Source organism: Myodes glareolus, chromosome 5 (assembly GCF_982192425.1).
Source record: "Myodes glareolus chromosome 5, mMyoGla1.1, whole genome shotgun sequence".
In the NCBI taxonomy this organism is placed as follows: Eukaryota; Metazoa; Chordata; class Mammalia; order Rodentia; family Cricetidae; genus Myodes; species Myodes glareolus.
Window position 1 is genome coordinate 32,977,823 of NC_142030.1, and position 21,984 is coordinate 32,999,806.

The 21,984-nt window shown below is 36.4% G+C and overlaps 1 protein-coding gene across 2 annotated transcripts in view; it reads left to right on the plus strand.

Moving 5' to 3' along the window:
• The window catches only part of Ankrd28 (ankyrin repeat domain 28), a 146,403-nt gene that overhangs the window by 47,065 nt on the left and 77,354 nt on the right, over positions 1–21,984 (plus strand). The window contains exons 1-2 of one of the 2 annotated variants that reach the window (XM_048420787.3): positions 7,006–8,501; positions 9,659–9,742. In XM_048420787.3, the coding sequence (XP_048276744.1) occupies positions 8,385–8,501; positions 9,659–9,742 (201 nt within the window). In that variant the 5' untranslated portion in view covers positions 7,006–8,384. Of the gene's footprint in view, positions 1–7,005; positions 8,502–9,658; positions 9,743–21,984 lie in introns of those variants that run through there. The other variant, XM_085687823.2, reaches the window with a different exon arrangement.

The window sequence follows — 21,984 nt, forward strand, 5'->3', positions numbered from 1 at the left end:
CCCATTACTGTATTTTGGAAATTACATTTCCTCATATCTTAAGAAGTAGGTTGAAAATAAGCAAAGCTACTAATCATTCATACTGATTTGAAAGCCAATATGAATTAGAGGGTCTTCCCGCCCCCCGCCCCCCCCCCCGCCCCGCCTCTTTAATGTTTTGTTGTTCTCAAATCTCCCATTTGATTTGTCTGGTATTATTAGTTTTTTATTTGGTTTTGGTGGGTTTTTTTCCCTCTTTTTCCTCCCTTCCTCCCTCTCTCCCTCCCTCCTTCCTTCCTTGCTTTCTTTCTTGTTTTTTTCCTTTTCTCATGCTGTTTAGTACAGTCTGGCCTTTAGTTCAAATGTGTACCACCATACTCAGCTGGAACACACTAACTACTAGGTCTTGCCCTTTAATAAACACTGAAAAGATGGCTCATTAGTTAAGAGACTTGGTACTCTTTCAGATGATCTGAGTTAAGTTCCTACCACCCACGGCAGCTCACAACTGCCTGTAACTTTATTTCTAGGGGAAATCTCATGTCCTTTTTCTGGCTTCCGTGGGTACCACAAATTCACAGGATGAGCGCAAGCGCACACACACACACACACACACACACACGCTTGCACATGCGCGAAGGACTCATACACACACACACACACACACACACACACACACACACACACACACGCAGAAATTAAATTCTTAAAAAAGATTAAAGAGCCAGGCAGTGGTGGCGCACGCCTTTAATCCCAGCACTCTGGAGGCAGAAGCAGGTGGATCTCTGTGAGTTTGAGGCCAGCCTGGTCTACAAGAGCTAATTCGAGGACAGGCTCCAAAGCTACAGAGAAACTCTGTCTCGAAAAACGAAACAAAACAAACAAAAAAGAAAAAAATGATTATTTACAACATGATTCATGTTGGTTTATATACTTTGAAAACACCTGGGTAAATGTGGTATTACGTTACTGTACTTTAAAAGTTAAGGTGAGGGAGTTGCTATGGTTACTCAGTGTTTATTTCTTTAAGTAATAATTGCATGAGACAGCCCAAGAATTTCCACTAGTACAGAGAAATCAGTCACTTACGTGTACACTTGTTATTCCACACACAAACTAAAGCTGTATATCACTTACGTTGGAAAGTAACTATCATTTGGAAAATAATAAAGAAAATGACTCGTGTCTTTTTGAGCTGTAACAGGGTGGAGACATACTGAACATTCTATTTTAAAATTCAAGCAATGACTCAGATAGTTTAGAACATTTTTCTTTAGTTCCCTTTATCAAAGAATGTTACATTTTGCGTGGAATGGTGGCATACACCATTAATCCCAGCACTCAGGAGGCAGAGACAGATGGATTTCGATTAGTTCGAAGCCAGCCTGGTCAAAAGAGCAAGTTCCAGGACCACCAAGGATACACAGAAAAACCCTGTCTTGACAAAACAAAAAACAGACAAAAAAGAATGATGTATTTCAGCATAGCAATTTTTATGGCTAAAAGAAGGAAAGTAGTTTTCTGTTGTCTTTGTGGTATGGAGTTTCTTTAAAAAACAAAACAAACCACTGCTGTAGTAGCCAGTGTTTGGGAGAACAGCAATCTTCAGGAACCCGAAACAGGATCTTTTTTAAATATATTTTTTTTTACTTTAGTAAGCTTATAAAATGCCATGATTATAACTGTTAAGCAATGTTAATTCCATTAGTTGTATCTGGTTCTAAACTTCTTAAAAATAAAGGAGCTGTCTTTATTAGAATCTGTGGCTAGTCCATTCTTAGCTAATTTAGTTGTTAAACGTACCAACAGTGATGCTGCAATTTTTATTGTTTTGTTGACGTTTATATTCATAATATCCAGCATCACAGGCATACTTGAAAACTTTTGAGCCTATATAAGGTTAATCATTATGTTTTAATAACTTTTATTTGTAATAGAATATTGTTTGTCCTTTAATATTAGGACTATTTTAAACTGAAAATAACTTATATTTAAAATAGAAACTGAATTAAATAGTAAAGGGTCTTACCATAGCAGTAGGGATTGAAACACTGTTCTTTAGGTTGAGTGGTTTAGTTTACTCACTGCTGGGCCATACATAGGTTTTCCCTCTGTTAGACTTAGCATGGACTCTAGGATAACTTCATTCAGTCATACCTCATGGCATTATTATCAAACATATTATTGTTCAGTAGGAGGACCATTTCTTTTTCTCTCCCTTAGATCAGAGAGAGAGAGAGAGAGAGAGAGAGAGAGAGAGAGAGAGAAGCTTTCCTAGAAACACTACAGCTGACTTTCGCTGGCATGTGACAGAGCAAGCTGGCATAGATTGCATATCAATTACCAAATGAGTTACTTAGTAGATAGAATAGAATTGCCATGATCACCTTACTGTATTCAAGATTTCTCCAAGCCATGTGCGATATAGAACAGAACTGAAGGTAGGCTGTAAGAAGGAAGGTTGGTAAGTAGACAACCAGTAGCAAACTACATATTAACATAGAAAAGTTAAATTTTGTCATTGTCTTCCAGAGTTAATTTTCCCACTACTGTAAATTATTCACAACACACTAATAATGGAAAATATTGTGAGAATTCTAGAGGGGTTTTTTTGTTTTTTTTTTTTTAAAGGGAGGGACTCTTAGAACAGACTGAAGGAAACCCTTGTATAAATGCTATTTACATTAGAAAAAATGTCAATTTTAAGAAAATATATGTGAGACTGAAATAGGAAAAATTACTCTTTAATTTTGACCATATACAATGAAAGTTTTATCTTCAAATGTTTCCTATTTATCTTCCCTCTGAAAACCAACCTCCTTTCTGCATCCTTGTGATCATAACTCTCCGCTTTTACCTGATGATTGGGGCACCTGGGCTTATTCTGTAGTTCAACTATTGCTAGTGCTGTGATAATGGTGGCTACGCAGTGTTTCTGTTATATACCATCTTTGACTCCTTTGGGCGTTTACTGCAGAGTGGTATATAAATGGGTCATATGATAGTTCTATTGTTATTTTTTTGAATAACTTCTATCTACTAAGTAACTTCCATGTTGATAGTGGCTGAACTAGTTTACATTGCCATCAACAGTATGTAAGAGTGGTCATGTTGGAGTTGAACATAGCAGCCCAGCGGGAGGAAGAGTCCCAAGAGTCAGAGTTCTCACAGTCAAGGGTGCCATAAAGAAATAAGCTAATAGCTATAATATATACACAGAGGACCTGGTGTAGACCCATATGTGCCTTGCTTAGTTGATTCAGGGGGGCCTTGTTCTCCCTCTCCATCATCTCTGGCTTTTCCAGTCTTTCCCCTCCTCTGCAGGATTCTCTGAGGTCTGAGGGGAAGAATTTGGTGACCTTCCATTGAGACTCTCTTTCTTTCTTCACATAATATAATGTTGTGGGTTTCTCTATCTTATTTTGGATATGTTAAAATTTTAATTTGCCAGCTTTTGCTTAAGAATGCGACTATATAAAAATTACTTGTGTAGGTATCTTTATATTTCTGTTAGATCATATTGGTCTAAGATTGAGTAGCTTATTCATGCAGTACAAGTAGTGTTTTTAAATTTTGAAACCTTTTCCCCCAAATGTGAGAATGAGTTCTGATCCTAAAAGCTCCAGCTAGTTATTATTGGTTCAAGAGGCGAAACAAATAAATAAATAAATAAAAATCAGTAAGTTAAAACAAGAAACCTAGCAGTGAGGTTTGTGGATAGCTTTGTTAAAAACAATTGGAAGGTTCTTTACATGCCAGTTACAGTTAATGAATTTGTATACTGTTCACTGCCTCATGAATGTGTGGTCTGTATTTCCTGTGTAAGCCTCTGGTATATGATGTTGCCTTTCAGTGTCTTGTGTTCTTATACTGGTTATTTTTCTTATTTATGATATAGCAGCCTGCTTATATTGTATGTCTTAGCAGATGAAAAATTTTATACACACGCAAACACTATTTTCTAGTTTTTTTGATGTGCTGTGCATAGAAGAAATAAGACTGAATATTTGTTCAATCAGTGCTATATAATTTTTTAGTAAATATCTTTAAAGTGGGTATTCTTGTTCAATGTGGTTTTATTTGTGCTTCTAGAGTATTATAGTAGTACCGATATTTAGCCCTTCATTTCCCAGTCATGCTGTAGATGCTGACATAGAGGCTTTAAATAAAATTTTAAATTTTTGTAGGATAAATTTTATGTAGAGAATGATTAGGGAGCCAGGTGGTAGTGTCACATGTTTTTAATCCCAGCGCTTGGGAGACAGAGGCAGGCAGACCTCTGTGAGTTCCAGGACAGCTGGAGCTATATAATGAAACCCCGTCTTCAAATCCCTCATCTCCAAATGGTTGGGAAAACCTTCAGTGTAAAAGTTGATCTAAAACAAGAAATTGGATGCAACTTCTTTAATCAAAGTAGATGAACTTACACCAAATACTTTGAAGCAAGTTAAAAATTATTTCTATAAAAAGAGGTACTATTTTAGAGAAGAACCCTGAAAATAGGCAATAAGATGTTATTATAATTTTATTTTTATATGTTTCAAGTGTTAGGATGATATATTTGATTTAACTATATAGAGATGGATAACATTTATATGTTACAAAATTTACCTATAAAACATTTTATATATTTTAAAGTAACTAGTATGTTGTGGTCAGGTGCCAGCCCAGACTATAAATTATTTCTCTGGACCAGAGGGGAGGCATGGGATTAAAGACTCAACTCACATCGCTTTATTGGGAGGGAGATTTTCAGTGATCCCTCCTGAAATCCTACGTTCACATCCTGAAAATTCTCACCCGCATTTATTCTCCAAACAGCTTTTATACCAAAACTTTTATACATAAACTGAGGAGGGAATTCATTAGCATTCGGTTTCCTAGGTAACCAGGTGAATGTCTAAGGTCACGTCCACACCTATCTATACCTGCTCTCTCACAGTTTTCTATCTTCCTGTTCTGTACAACAGCTCTGTAGCTGAATATCTCTATCCCAGGTGTCCTCCAAATTACAAAGAAGGAGCAGAACAACATTAGCATATGCTGACCCTTTGTTAGGTTTGTCAGGAAAGACTAAGTGACCTTCTTCTGTGTGATCAGGTGCAAACTATGGCCTGAGAGTCTGGCCGCCATACAATGTAGACATATGGGCCTGTATAATATATGGCCCTACACTAGTAGAAGCAGACATGGTGGCATGTACCCAGAGTTCCATCTGCTAGGGAAGTCAAAGCAGGCAGATCTGTTCAGTGCTGGAGTTCTAGACTAGCCTGAGCAACATAGCAAGATCACATCCTTCCCCATGGAAGATTAACTATTGAACCCCATGTGAATGTTGGTTCTTCTCTACATGGATACTTAATTTTCAGTAATTCTTGTCTATAATTTCTGGCATTCTTACCTATATTAAGTCCCCCTTCCTATGATTTAATAAGTAAATTGGCTTAAACAAATAGTAACATTGAAATGCTCATTCAAAAATAACTGGGGGGGGGGGGACAAAAAAATAACTTACACCGGGTGGCGGTGACGCACGCCTTTAATCCCAGCAATCAGGAGGTAGAGCCAGGAGGATCTCTGTGAGTTCGGAGCCAGCCTGGTAGCCTGGTTTACAAGAGCTAGTTCCAGGTCAGGCTCCAAAACTACAGAGAAACCCTGTCTCGGTGGGGGGGGGGGGGGGGTGGAACTTACTTACAAATAGATAATCTTTTGTTGCCTAAACTTTCAACAGTCATTATCAGTTTTCTTTAATGATCAGTTCTTCCTAGAAGTAAATTTTAAAAAAAAAATCTTAATGGTAGTAGAAATATATGATTTTTGGCATTTCAGTCTTCTGGGTTCTTTTTTCCTATATAAAATGTGATTATAGTAGATTTATTATATTAAGGGAAGATGTATAGCAACATGCATAAATTGCTGAAAATAGCATGAGGTTGCTTATAAGAATACGAAATGATAAAAGGAGAAAATACAGATCAAGGTGGGGCATAGTATTTCTTTGTAATAAATTGGGAAATAGTCTTAGTCTGGGGCAAAGTGAGAAAGGTAGTGAAAGCCAACTTCACAGTGATTTGGGTGGTTTTGTTTACAGTGTTTAGGAGTAAACCCATGGCCTAGTGTATGCTAGACAAGTGCTACAACCTCAGCCCCCAAATGGTTGGTTTTCAGACTGAATTGTAGTTTTGGGGAAATTATTTTATTGGGAAAGAGGGCTTGGTTGTTTAGTTTCTATGTTAAGATTCTATACTCTATGTAATTCAGGATAAGAACTTTAAGCAATTTTTTTATGCAGCTGCTTAGTGGGTATTTAAGACTTCAGAGCATATTCAGATATGAAGGTATTATTTAATGTCTTCAGTGAAAATTCAAATGTTTCATAAAATCTTAACATTAGGATTTCTACCTTTATGAAATTTAAAAATTTTTTCTTTAATTAAAAAAGTATGAGTCATTAAATGATCGACTCATTAACTTAAAAGTTAATTCATTAATTTAGAAGTCATAGCAAGCCTCAACATTTGATTTTTTTCAAAACCTCTTTCCATTCTAGAAAATAACATACATCCAAAAGGGGAAGAAGAAAGAAATGAGAAGGGAGGAGGAAGGTGGTTTTGGAAAAATAAAAGTAGTGCACCTTAACTTAGGTTCATGGACTTTAGTCTGATACATTATGTCTCTTTCCTCTTGAGATCTCTCTTACTACAGACATTCTTACTATCATGAGTTAAACATTGGCTGTGCTTGTCGCATACGAAAGCAGTTAAGCTGTTTGGGATTGTTTACTTGCTAAAGCCAGTGTTACTCAGCAGAGGCAGTACACCAGATTTTCTTGTGGCTTTTAGTGGAAAATGTTAAAAGTGCACTTATTTTTCAGTTATAGAATTTTCAGTTTGATTTGGATTAGTCACAGAACTGGCATGAACCTTCTAATTGTGAAGGCTGTCCAAATGCACTGTTTTTTTCTCCTACTAGAGGAAGTTACATCCGTTACATCCTGAGCAGTCATTCAGCTCTCTGGTAAGTGTAACGTGAGCATTACTAGGCATTTCATCCTGCGGGTCTTCAGACTGTTGCTCGGTCGAAATGCTTCTGCGGGACTAATTCTGAGGTTGTGTAGGTATTTCTCAAGGGCCTATTCATTTGAAGATATCAGTGGAATTTTGCAAGATCATCTGAGGAACAGGAAAGCATCTGAAATCAACTGAAAAGGATAACTGTAGCGGTTTTCACCAGGGGAGGAAACTGTATTGGCACAGAGGCAGATGACTGAATAAAGTAGTTGGCTCAGAGAAGATGTACAGTCTGCTGTTTTCCCTCTGAATGGGGACTGTTTAATGGAAGCTGAATTCATGCAGAGATGAAGGAAGTACTAGAGCGATAAACTACTCAAAACGAAAACTCCGAAGCAGTAATTGGAGCTCAAAGGTCTTCTGATTCTTTTGCTGTCTGCTTGTTAGAATTCTCCACTGACACCATTTCTGCCTGGTGCCTGTGTCTTTTTGCTGGGCAGCCAGGAACAACTGCTTGATGGAGAAAGAATGAAAGCTTTGCCTTGCTTCTGTTACTGATGGGATAAATCTGTTTCGACTACTGTGTGTGAAGTCTGGATTAATCAACTTGTATTCTCTCGTACCAGAGGTCCTGCTGTCTCCTGTGATCACGTGTAAATGTGCTGCAGCTTTGCCGTTAATGCGGAGTGGTGGCTTTTTTTTCTTTCGCCGTTAATGCGGAGTGGTGGCTTTTTTTTTCTTTCCTAAACACAGAAAGAATTGTCAACCCCTGAACTTCATTTTCAGGATTTATGCTAACTTCTATATTTTTTGTTTATTTGTTTCCTGGATAATATCTGTATTAAGTCGTTGAAGCTGAAAAAATGAAGACAAATTAGAAGTGGAAACAGAATAGTGAGATTCTGTTGTTTTTATTTTCAGCTACAAGCCGCCCAGCCTACTGGTAACTGTATGACCTTGTAGACAAGAGTGGGGCTATCTGGCCACCTCTATCTCAGCAGTTATTTCTGATTTCATTTTTTTATGGTGTGGTGTCATGTCACCCCAAACAAGGATTGTTTTGTACAAGTAAATTTCGGAGCTTAATGTAACTATTTTGGCAGAAGAAAAATATTTTTAAAAGAATTAACCCTAGACTTGCGCTTTAATTATTGACACATTGATGTGAAACTTTTTATAGATTGCAATAACCTGGCAGAAAGAAATAGGTTTTTATTTTTAGGAAGTTATGTGTCATAATTTTAAACTTCAGTTACTCTAATATTACTAACTATGAAACCAGCTGCACTGTTCAGAGAATGTTCATGAGTGATATACAGAAGAGGAGGAAGAACTGTGCTCTTCCCACTGTGACTTCTATCATATAGCGTGGAGTTTAATGTTCTAAAAGAGCGAATGAGTCGAGTGTGTATTGTTGTCTTGGAGGAGGTAGAAGATGATTCTCCTGTATTCATTTCTAAGTTGCCCCAAGAAAGTAAATCTCTACATTCTCCATTCTCTGGAAATGTATTGGTAAGCTATGAGAGTTTCTGTTGATTATATTTTATAGAGCTAGTTATGTAAATTTAAATTTGTAGTAGTACACTGAGTTAGATTTTACTAGCTTCATTAGAAACTCCAGGCAGTATGTGGGTCTGTATGATGCAGTATTATTTGTGTGTAAAATGAGTACATTTCTGAGTTTTTCTTTTTCAAATACTTAGTTTTCACTTTAAACTACATCTGTTCATCTCCTTATGAAGACTCGAAAATAAACCAAAGTAGTTATGAAAACATGTTCTTTGTTTTCTTGTGGTTTTAGAACTGATCTGACAGTCAGGGATTCTGCATATTTTTTAAAAGGTTGACTAATGCCAGCAATGTCAAGGCATAACCTTTTCTATAATGAATTTTACCCATTTTCATATAAAACTTTATATTAAAAAGGATCAGGGTATGTCCTTAACCTTATTGTAAACACTATTGTTGTTAACTAACCCTTATTTGACTAGTATATTATGATGCTTTGCAGAGGCTATGTAGCTGGTTAGGAGCTTATATTTAAATATGACATGAATATGTTTGTCTTTCTTGTTATTCAGATGTGTATTATCTTTTGGTCTTTGAATAGTAGTTATTTTTATCAGATGCTAAATTTTGTTTCTGGGATTTCTATCATATGTTATATACAATATGTATATATAAACATTATATATTATATTTCTATAGTAGGAATACCCATGTATGTTATTTTCATGCCCCGAATAGCTGTTTTCAAAATCTTCTTTCATAGTCTTCAGTGGATTAGGAATTGCTTATTTGATTGGTCCTATTCCAAAAATAGATTTGAATTATCAGACTTATTTGTATGTATGTCTTTTCATCATATATAAACACAGGGCTTTCACATAAGAAATAAAATGAGTGTCAAGTCTGTTACTTAATTTTGGTCAAATTACTTTTGAAAAGATTTATTAATTAATCTTTATTACACTCCCCAGGATGAACTCCATACTTTTAATATTATTAGGCTGCATGAAATATCTGATTTATGTTCCTTACCCCCTCAAAAAAGATTATGGCTACAGGGGGGGAAAACGCATTAGATTTAGAAATCATGCAGAAATATCTTTAAAGTTATATATATTATATGATCAATGTTCATTTATTTATTCATTTTCTTTTTTTAGCCGTCACTGGTGCAAGCTATATTTAATGGTGATCCAGATGAAGTTCGAGCACTAATATTTAAGAAAGAAGATGTTAACTTTCAGGTAAAACAGTTAATTCACTTACACCAACCTTTTTAGCCTACTTTAAAAAAAAACTCTGTCCTAGTATTGTGATTTTGTTTGCATGTTTTTGTTTAAAAGCATAATTTTGCAACAGTTGTTTTCAGTGAGGGAGGGAAAATCCTGCTCATGATCAGAAGAGATACACTGGACATATATAACGTACTATCAGAAAACCCACAGCTCCCAGAAGTCAATTGAGAGGATTTTGTCCTCTGAACTTTTTATATGAAAATTTTCAAATTCAGGAATATTAAAAAAATAGTCTCAAGACCCTTCCTTCGGTTCAGCACTAATAACATTTTGCTATCCTAATTCACAAAGAGTGTGTGTGTGTGTGTGTTGTGTGTGTGTAGATAAACGTTTTTTGTTGAACCATGTTTTGAAAGTAAAATGCAAATATGACATTTTATTCTTTTTAGATATGAGGGTTCTTTTTAAAACTTGACAGAAAAGATTTCTATAAAGTTAAAATGTATCTAATTTGTTTATGATATCAGGTGTGATTTCTGTAAATAATTGTGGTGAGAGCTTTGTGAATACTTTTTGTTAAAGTATATTTGCTGTACAAAATGATGGGCTTTATTAATGACATTTTTGTTCAAGTAAATCATGTACTTTGATTTTATTTACTCTCTGTTATCCTTTCCTACCCTCTTCCTTTTTCCATCCCTTCCTCTTCTCAAATAATCTTTCCATTTTCATGGGTCATATTTATGTCATTCTATGTAGATAGATATATACATAGATACATACACAGAGACTCTTGATTTCTAACTAGACTCAATTATGAGGGATTGTTTGAAAACTTTTTGAACTTAATAATATAGTAGCTGTAATATTCAAGGTTAACATGCTAGAAAGTGTAGAAAGAAAAATGTAAAATGGTATGAAGATTATTTTTTAAATATATATATTTATATATAACTTCTGAAATAGGGTCTTATTTTGTAGCCAGTACTGACTTTTTTTTAACTTAGTAAACTTGCTTAAATAATCTAATTTAGTAAGACAAATTAATTTCATTATTTTATAAACATTTTCTGGAAATAAGTATTCCTCTTAAGTAAGGATGGCATGAAAAGTCTCATGACTCCTAAAGTTGCTATAACAACACCAAAACAGATGTTCTAGAATTTTTTTGTAATTATAAGAAATATATACTACAAACATAATATACTACAAGCATATCTTGAACTCTTATCTCTCTCTTTAGTTTTATAGAGTACCATTTAATGTTAGATATTTAAAAGTTTATCTTTTTAAGTTCAGATTATCTAAATAGATATGCATTATTGACTCAAATGGTCGATTTCTAAGAACATGGAGTATTGACCTAGAGACTACTGTCATAACTTTTCAAGTGAATGGCTTCTTGGTTTATATTTAGTTGGAGAAGCATACACCTAATTCAGGATTTATTTATTTTAAGTGGAATGCATGGTTCACTTTACCTAATTAGGCTGTCTTAGCAAGTCCACTTTGCCTAGCACAGACAATAGTTGTAGGAATATAGATGTATGAGTAGAAGGGAAACAAATGTACAATCAGTGTCCCTTCTTTGAGGGAGACTGTAGCAGGTTCCTAGTAATAACAAAGGTTAAGTGTTGGAGAATTATGCTCCTTGAAACGCAGATTTCTTGTTTTTAAAGGTTATTTTATAAAAGTATGTTTATGCTGTATTTGCATGTGCGTACATATCGGCGAATCAATCCCACACCAGTTATGTTTTAAGGGGTTATTTATTTTGGGGGGTAAAACTTACATACACCATAAACCGTCAGGAAGGGAGCCTAGTCGCAGGAGCCGGGAGCAGGAGCCAGGAGCAAGCGCCGGAACCAAGAGGGCCTATTCCGGATATGCTTCTCTTTTTAAAAGAGAAATATACCACGCCCCAGTGGGCTGGTATTTCAGCAGCTATTGGCTGACGGAGCGGAAGTCGCTCCCCGCTGCACTGTGGGCTCGTATTTCAGCGACTATTGGTTGAGGCAGCGGAAGTTACTCCCACAACACCTCCCCCTTTTGTTTAATTAAGAGAGTTCTAAGCTTACTACGAAATTATATACAGTAAGTACAAACCTACACAATTATATACAATAAATACAAATATCCTATTCTATCTAGCTTAAGTCTTGTATAAGAAATAACTTGGCCACGTCATGAAAAGAAAGTAACTACGTTTATATAATCTTCAATCCCATCAAAGATCTGAGAAGGGAAATAATGTTACCTGAGTAATTAGGAAGTGCAATCAAACTTCCAGAACATGTAACAAATCACATAGACAACTGGCTACCTGGGCAAACACCCAAAATCACGTTTGCAGCGTTGAAGCAACCAACTTTGGCTAAGGCCTAACGTAACTGACATACCATTTTCAAAGGCAAGGAACTTTTCAAAACTATCTTATCCTGTCTTGGCAGGATATGACAGTCCTGTTTTATCCATTTACGGATACTCTGCAACTCTGTCAGTAGTTGAGGTATGGGCATTTCTTTACCCAAAGGCCAGTTCTGCCAAGAAGAAAGGCTCCAGGTGGAGTGTCTATGGTGCTCAACATTCTCTCGGGAATAGATCAGTGTTGCCAGGAGCGATTGTGTCTCCCTACCACAGAACTCTGAGTTAGATTAAAGGCCATTTTCTACAGCTCTTTGAAGAGGTTGAAGATTATCTATCTATACTGAATATAATGTCTATGTATCTAAAGAACCTGATTAGTCTAATTATAAATGACAAACTTAGATGACTATTGATCTATATTATTCTCAATATCTATCTAACTTAAAGACTGAAATAGTAAACAACTGTGCAATAAATGGGGACAATATGACCTCCAAGTATAAACAATGTGCAAGTATACATTGCAATATGGTAAATATATATATCAATACATAAACAATATATAAGTATCTTAATCAGAGGTAGAAGTGTACAATGCAATATGGTAAAATATACATATATCAATACAATATATATATATATATGTCAATACATAAAAATGTTTTAAACAGAGGTAGAAGCATGCATGCCTAAAATAGTCAACATAATTTAAGTTTGTATCAATATATAAGAATCAATACCTGGGTCCCTAAACCATACTAAAGAGCTTTTTTGGACATTTACAAAGGTAATACTTATGGATAGTTGTTGGTTGTTTTAGTTGCTACTAGCAACTAAAATATTAGTTACCTTTGCGGACGATCAGTATGAGGAAAAAGCTGCCATTCTTTTATAGATGAGTGTTAATCTCTATGATACTTGTGTATATATGTATGTATGCACATATGTTATATGTATATAAATGGAGATAAACCATCAGTGCCTTTCTGTCACTCTCTACCTTATTCTTTGAGACATGGTCTCACTGACCCTGAAGTACTGATCAAGCTAAACTGACTGTCCAGCAAGCTCTAGGGATCTGTCTGTCTATGTGCCTCCTACCCATAGTAATGGAATTATAAATGTGTTGTGTCTGTAGGTGCTAAGGATCCAAGCTCAGGTCAGACTTGGCTGCAAGCACCTTAACCCATTGATTCATCTTGCTGACCCTCATGAGAGCTCTTTATCACCCAATCATAATAGAATGCCTTATTATCTCTTAAATTCCTTCCCTACTCCCATTCACTGTCCTCTTGGCAGCATCTACACTTTGGAGAACACATTCAAAGCATTTTACCCTCAGTGCTCAGATCAGAAACCTCAATTTCTAGAAAAGCCATTTGCTTAAAGTTCTTATCATTAGAGCTATTCTGTCAAGCTGAGGTTTTATTATTGTATTACAGAGAGGAAAGTTAGAATTATAAGATTATCAAGCATAAAATCATAAAAGTAACTTAAGTTATGAAAACCTGGGGCAAGGACAAAGGAGTAGAGACAGGGTGGATGCTAATCACCATCATTCTGTACAATACTCAATTGAGCCAAATGTGTAGCATTTTATAATATAAAGCTTGCATTTCAGATCCTGCTGCCAGAATATTGGTACCTATAAGCCAGTGTAGTAAGTAACTAATATATTCAAAATTGTGCAAATCAAAATACTTTTATTTTGAGTCAAGACCAAAAGGAAAAACTTGCCTCATCCCACTCAAAGACTGTATTCACAAAGAAAATATTTTACTCTCATTACATAATTGAGACTCTCTACTATGAAATAAATGATTGTAAATTATTAAATAATATAGTTTTAGAAAACTGCTAGGAAGCCTTGAAATAAATCTTTCATGTCTTATAACCACTTGTAGACTAACTTCATCTGACTTGTACATTTAAAAAGAGCACTATACTATTTTTTCTGTTGTTGTCTTGGCACTCACGCCAAAGTTCTAGGCACAAGCAGCCACTCTTGGTTTTACATGTTGTAGGTTTAAATTTAGGTTCTCCTGCTTGTGTAGCAACCACTCTTGTACAGTGAACCATCTCCCCGGCTTTTGTTAGTTTTATAGAGAATCAAGGATTTGAATATATCTCACCAAAGTTGTTTCAAAGATGTTCTCCAATACCAGTAAAATATAATAAATGAACTATTTTAGGATGTGTCATATATGCTTTAAAGAAAATCAAACACACACACAAAAAAATCAGGTACAAAATGTAGGGCAAGTATTTAACATTAGTTTGGAAAAGAAATAGCATTCAGTGAAGGTTTGTAGTTTTATTTATGTAGAAACTAGGTTGCTTTTTTGCCTCTCCAAGATTACTTTATATGAATCTTCAGTGATTTCTTTAGTGTCCATATAGAATTAAATGAATATTTAAAGATATAAAGAGTGAGCATAATATTTTTATTTTTCTAGTAACCTTTTGAACTTAAAAGGATAATCTTTCCCAAAGGAATAAAACAAGCCAGTAGGTGTGCTTTGTTGTTTGGAAGGGGATTTCAGTGCTAAGGATTGGATTTGGATAGAATCTGACATGAGAGGCAAGAGCTGTTTCCCCAGGCCTTTTATCTATCTATCTATCTATCTATCTATCTATCTATCTATCTATCTATCTATCTATCTATCCATCCATCCATCCATCCATCCATCCATCCATCCATCCATCCATCCACCCACCCACCCACCCACCCACCCACCCACCCACCCACCCATCCTTTTTTTTTTTTTTTGGTTTTTCAAGACAGGGTTTTTCTGTGAACCAATCCAGGCTATTCTGGAACTCACTCTGCCAGGCTAGCCTTGAACACAGCGATCTGCCTGCCTCTGCTTCCCAAGTGTTGAGACTAAAGGCATGTGCCACCACCACCTGACTACCTTTAATTTGAAAAAAAAAAAAAAATTTTTTTTTTACTGCTTTATTTTAAGCTTGTGTTTTCCCTCCATGTATGTCTGTCAGCCATGGCAGGCAAAGCTCAGAAAAAGTTGTTGGGTCCTCTGGAACTGAACATAAAGTTAGGAACACTATATGGGTACTGAAAACCAAACCTTGATCCTCCAAGAAGGGTAGCAAGTGCTCTTAATCACTGAAACATTTCTCCAGCCTTCTTTTTTTTTCTTTATTGATTTTTATTGAGCTCTACATTTTTCTCTGCTCCCCTCGCTGCCTCTTCTCTCCCCTTCAACCCTCCCCAATGGTCCCCATGCTGCCAATTTACTCACAAGACCTTGACTTTTTCTACGCCCCATGTAGATTAGATCTATGTAAGTCTCTCTTAGTGTACTCATTGTTGACTAAGTTTTCTGAAATTATGTTTTGTGGGCTGGTTTTATGTTTAAAAACTACTTATGAGTGAGTACATGTGATATTTGTCTTTCTGGATCTGGGTTACTTCACGCAAAATGATATTTCTACCTCCATCCATTTTCTGAAAAATTCAAGATGTCTTTTTTTTTTCTGCTGTGTAGTACTCTAATTGCATAAATATACCACATTTTCCTTATCCATTCTTTGGTCGAGGAGCATTTAGGTTGTTTCCAGGTTCTGGCTATGATAAACAATGCTGCTGTGAACATAGTTGAGCACATGTCCTTCTGGCATGATTGAGCATCCTGTGGATGTATACCCAAAATTGGTATTGCTGGGTCTTCAGGAAGGTTGTTTCCTAATTTTCTGAGAAATCGCCACACTGACATCCAAAGGGGCTCTGCCAGCTTGCATTCCCACCAGCAGTGGAGGAGTGTTCCCTTTACCCCACAACCTCTCCAGCATAAGTTGTCATCAGTGTTTTTGATCTTGGCCATTCTTACAGGTATAAGATGGAATCTCAGAGATGTTTTGATTTGCATTTCTCTGATGGCTAAGGAGGTTGAACACTTCCTTAAGTGTCTTTTAGCCATTATAGATTCCTCTGTTGAGAGTTTTCTGTTTAGGTCTGTACTCCATTTTTTTTATTGGTTAATGAATAAAGAACTACTTTGCATCTATGGCAAGGGCAGAACAGAACTAGGCGGGAAAAGCTAGACTGTATCCTGGGAGAAAGAGGGCAGAGTTAGAGAGATGCCATGGAGCCACTGCCACCACTGGAGGTAGACATGCTGAAACTTTGCTGGTAGGCCACAATCTCATGGTAATGGACTGATTAATGGAGATGGGTTAAATTAAGATGTAAGAGTTAGCCAATAAGAAGCTAGAGCTAATGGGCCAAGCAGTGTTTTAAATAATATAGTGTCTGTGTGATTATTGGTTCTGGGCATCCGGGACAATCAAGCAGCCTCTGCCTACGCTGGTGTGCATGATATACATAAGCTTGTAATGGCTTAAGAGAAAAGCTTCTCAGGTATAAGGTGTTGTAAGATTGATTGTGAAGATACATATATAACTGAGAATATCACGTAGCACTGAATTGTGTATTCAGTATGTTTGCAAAGAGCATTTCGAGAAAGCATTTTTAAAAAGAAATGTTATCAAACTTTTTAATCCAGAAATTAGTGCAAAAGAAAGGGCCACCTCTAAAACTAATGTATGTTTCCTATTATAGCTTTTATTTCTTTTTTAAAAATTGCATGCATGCATGCATGCATTTATGGAGGACAAAAAACAACTTTGGGTACCATCGTTAGGAATGTCATCCTCCTTTGCGACAACTTCCTTCATTAGCCAGGGGATCACTAGTTAGGCTAAACTGTAGACTGGCTGGCCAAGAAGCTTCAGGGTTCCTTTGTCTCCACCTCCCCAGTATTAGGGTTACTCTCATACATATTACCATACTGAAGTCAGACTTACTCATGCTTACAAGGTAAACACTTTACATGTTTACATGAGACATGTTCCTAGCCCTTTTTGAGATCTGTCCCAAGTCCTGTTATGTCTTCTGGGGAAATCACTTTCAGTTCCAGCAAATAAAAGGTAACATTCAACTATAATAACTCTTTACAAATACAGTGCTTTTTAAACAGTAAAGTAATTTTGCAATTCTAAATTGAGCAAGTCAGTCAATAGTGTTTTTAGTAGCCCAAGTGATCATTGGCATCCTTAAGCTATAAAGTATTTTTAATTAAGACTGTATCTTTTTTTCCAAAATGAAGCTTCTGCACACTTAGTAGGCTATAGTAAAGTATTAAAATGCCATTGTTGTTGCTTTTGTTGTTGTTACTTTATTTTTGTTTTACTTTTTGAGACTGGGTCTCTCTGTGTAGCCCTGGATGTCTTGGAATCTAAGACTAAATAGACCAAACTGGCCTTAAACTCACAGAGACCCACTTGCTGCTGCCTTCTGAGAGCTAGGATTAAAGGACTGTGTCACATTATATAGTCATGTTATATTTTTGTTTATGGCGGTGTTGAGTTGCTTTGAATGAGTTTGACGTACACACACACACACAGCCAGCCTCTTAAATCTCTTGCTCATTTTTCTTTTGAGTTTTCTTTTTGCAGCAGCTTTTCATATTCTGAATGAGCCCCCTTTGAGCTGTAGGTGTTATAAATTCTATTCTTATATTTCAGGTTGCCTTAATTCTTTATGGTGTCATTGAACATGAGGTATTAATTTTAACTTAGTCCAGGTTTTCACTTACAGTTAATGCTTGTTGTAATTCCTTTGTTGTCTTGTTAATGAAATCATCCCATCTACTGTGTATGTTGAAATGCAGAAACCACTTACTTGTTTGAAACAGGATTTCATTATTCTAGAGCTCACCAATTAGGCTAGTGTGACTGGCCAGTGAATCCCAGGGATCTTACGTTTTTGCTTCCCAGATGCTGATATTGCAAGTACTGCTGCTGTACCCCTATCTTTTAGAAATGTGTATGTGTTGAGAGGAGAACAGTATACACATGGAAATTGCTTGCCTGGCACATGGAAATCTGGGGACAACCTTGAGTGTGAGCCCTTGAGAGCTTCCCACTTTTTCTTTGAGACAGGATCTCTCATTGATTGATAGACTAAGCAATTCCGAGGGACCCTCTTGCCTGCATCCCTCAGCACTTAGATTGCAAACACATGCCACTCTTTTTTATTTAGAGTGTGGATGGGAGTGTGTCTTAGTGCAGGTGCTTACCTGTACACAGAGGCTGTCAGTCCTCAGGAGCGTTCCACCTTTTGTTTGAGATGAGGTCCCTGAATGACCTGAATCTTGTCATGTAGGCCAGGCTGCCTAGTCCAGGAACTAGGGATCTGCCTGTCTGCCTCCCATCTCACCATTGCTGGGATTTGAATTATAGTCATGATCACTGCACTTCTTATGTGTGTTCTGGGGATCGAACTCAGATCCTCATGCATAATAAGCACTTTGCCAAATGAGCAGTATCCCCAACCCATGAAATCTTTAATAACTTGAGTCAAAGATAATATTCTATATTTATGAGAACTTTTAAAATTTTGCTCTTTACATTTAAAAGCTCTGCAACATACTCGAGATTAAAATTTGCATATAACAGTAGATAGAATAATTGTCTTTGAGACGGTTGTTATGTGTAAGTGTATATGTGCATGCTCACATTTATGTGGAATACCATTTCTCAAAATCTCAAATTTTGGACTTAGTATAGTGATTTTTTTTTGTGTGTTTTAATAAATAAATCTTGCCTTGTCAGCCATACAGACTAGGCAATGGTGGCACACACCTTTAATCTTAGCAGCCACACTAGTTAGCCATAGAGGCTGGGTGGTGGTGGTGGTGCACACCCTTAATCCCAGCACTAGAGAGGAATATAAGTCAGAATGAGGCACGAACTTGCTCTCTTTCCGCTCTGAAGATTTCATAGGTAAGAGCTCTTTTTGGCTGCTTTGCTTTTCTGATCTTCAGCTTGAACCCCAATATCTGTCTCTGGGTCTTTATTACTTGTGCTACACTTTAATTTGAAGGTTTTAGATGTTACTTCATTAAGCATATTTTCTGTCTTTCCCTCTATATTTTGTTGTGGGTTGTTTGATATAGAGTTGCCATGTAGTAAGAATGGCTTTTCCTCATCCTCCTGCTTCTCTGTATCTTCCTAAGTGCTAGGACTGTAGGCATGCACCAACAACTCTGCTTCTTTTCTTTCTTCAACTCCCATAATCCAATGTTCTCCTGTGACCTATAACACACCCTCACCTGTCTCTCCCTTTCCGTCTCAATTTAAATTTTAAGCACAGTATTTCAATGTGTAGATGTCCAATTCAAAATCTTCTTTTCTGGTATGTTTAAAGTATGATTATTGCTAAGCATTTCAGTATAACAATGTATTTACCAGGGATTTTCCTAAATTAAGCTTGAGGTTTTTCAGTGGTTTTTCATTAATAATGTGTGTCTCATAATAGGAATATTTTCCTTGGACTGTACCCAGAGTGCATTTTTAATTTCTTTAAGTGGTATGAAAAATTAAGCCCTTAACTGACCATCTTAAGCCAGGCCTGGTGGCATATGCCAATAATCTCATCACCTTGGAAACAGAGTTAGGATGATCTTGAGTATGAGCCTCCATAGATTACATAAGAGTTCTAGGCCAGCCTGTGGTACAGAGTAGAGACCCTCTTGGGCAAAGCTAGTCTTAGAATAAAACTCCTGAGATCTTAATATTTACTAAGGCCCAAAACCTAGTGCTTCAGTTGTCTCCTCCTCTTCAGTTCTCTAGCACTCTTTGAATGTTTTATAGCTCTCCTTTATTAAATTTTAAAAATAATATTTAGCCTGTTGATCATAGACATATTTGATTCTTTGTTCCCGATTTGTCAATTTAAATGCTATTTAAATAGAGCACATATACATAAATTATAAACACATTTTACTCTTGGTAAACATAAACCCCATTGTGTGTAGATTTGTTAGTAGAAGACTGTGTGAGTCAAAGTACCTCGTGTACAAAAAATAATTATTCATTTTATCTAGGAAACCAAGAATATTGGTTAGTCATGTGAGTTAGTTAAATAAAGCTTGATGAAGAGCCTCTCGTGTCCCATTATTTAAGTAGCTATTTAGGGGACATCAAATTTAATAAGGTCTGTGTTTTTTCTTTCGTTATTAATTCCCTTCTTTTATTTGATTTACACAGAGGGATATTATGATCATATGAGTCATATCTTCATAGTATTCCAAGCGTTGAGTCATAGAATTCCAAGCATCTCTTAGACACAGATGGCTCACTTTCTGTGTCATCGTGATTTCTGTCATGTTTATTCATTGCAATAGAGATGTTTTTCTTTTTTTACTAGGTCTATCATATCTTTACATTAGCAGAATTTCTTAGTTAATAAGTTGCACCGAAATGTCTTAAATTAGTATTCAGCTTTCAGTAAATCTTTATCTTTCAATATTTGTTAGATATTCTGTGTTAGCTTTTTAACAACTGTTTGGTGCATGATTTCTCTCAGTCTATTCCGTTTCCTGTGATGAAAATTAAAATAACAAAACTGATGCAATAGCTTCTAATTCTGGTCATAGAGGTAAGGACTCTTAGCTTACTAACTAAATTAACATTATAACACTAATTTCCCATATAGTGTTTTTATATGCTATTGCTAACTGCCCCCACCCAATTTGTTGTTCTTTCTTAAAGTAATTTAGAGATTCTCAAACTGGAAAATTACTACAAAATCAAGTAAATTCACTCTTTTAAAATCTTGGGGCTGAGGAGATAGCTCAGTGGGTATGCTGGACAGTTATGAGGTCCAGAGTTCAAGCAGCCACATAAAAGCTGGATGTGGTGGTACATGCTTATAATATCAGCCCCAGTAAGGCACAGTCCTGGAGATCACTGGCCAACTAGACAAGCCTAAGGAGCAAGTTCTGAGTCCCAGTGATTGATCCTGTCTGAACAAAGTAAACAACTCTTGAGAAATGCCTTCTGAGGTTGACATCTGACCACCACATGCACCCATGTAATCACACATACAATACACCACCCTCCCAAAAAACTATGAAGACTGGGGATTATTCTGCTTTATACAAGCTTATTTTTTCAAGTAGTCTAGAAGTTAGTGTTCCAAGATGGTGGCTCAGTTCTTATGAAATCATTTAGAATCTTGTTTGACAATCTGCTGTGATACTGATGTACATCTGCATGTTCAAAGCTGACTTGGTTTCACATCTTCCTGTTAGCCTGTGGGAAGTGATAAAACACTCCAACTGTAAGCTAGTTTTTGTTTTGTTTTTATTTGTTTTGTTTTGTTTTTAAAGACAATATCTTGCTATATAGCTTAAATTGATCTGGAACTCCATAATGTTGGCCAGGGAAGAGTTTAATTGTGATATTTCTGCCTCAGCCTCCCAAATACTGCTATTAGGCTTGCTTACTCACCCAGCTTGACAGATATCTTTTAAAATGAAGGTGATCTGAAAGTTCTGTGAGTTGATTTTACTCACTCCTCTATTTTGGTCTACACTAATTATAAATAACATAACTTTAGGTAATCTAGGGATGTAAACTCATCATACAGTAGATAATAAGCTACAGTTTGCCCCCCCCCATAGGGTATCATAGGGTTTCTATAGCTTTGAAGAAACACCATGTTCATGGCAACTCTTATTATAAACGAAAACTTTAATTGGGGTGGTTTAGATTTAGTCCATTATCATTATGTTATGGTGGAACATGGTGGCATGCAGGCAGACTTGGTGCTGAGAATTCTACATCTTGATCCAAAGGCAAGGAAGTGAGCTGGAACTCTGGGTGTAGCTTGAGCATATATGAGACCTCAAAGCCCAACCCTACAGTGACTTAAAACTCCAACAAGGCCATACCTCCTAATAGTGCCATTCCCTATGAGCTTACGGGGTGGGGGCAGTTACATTCAGACTATCTCACAGGGTTTCTCTGTGTAGCCCTGGCTATCCTGGAACGCACTCTGTAGACCAGACTGACCTCTA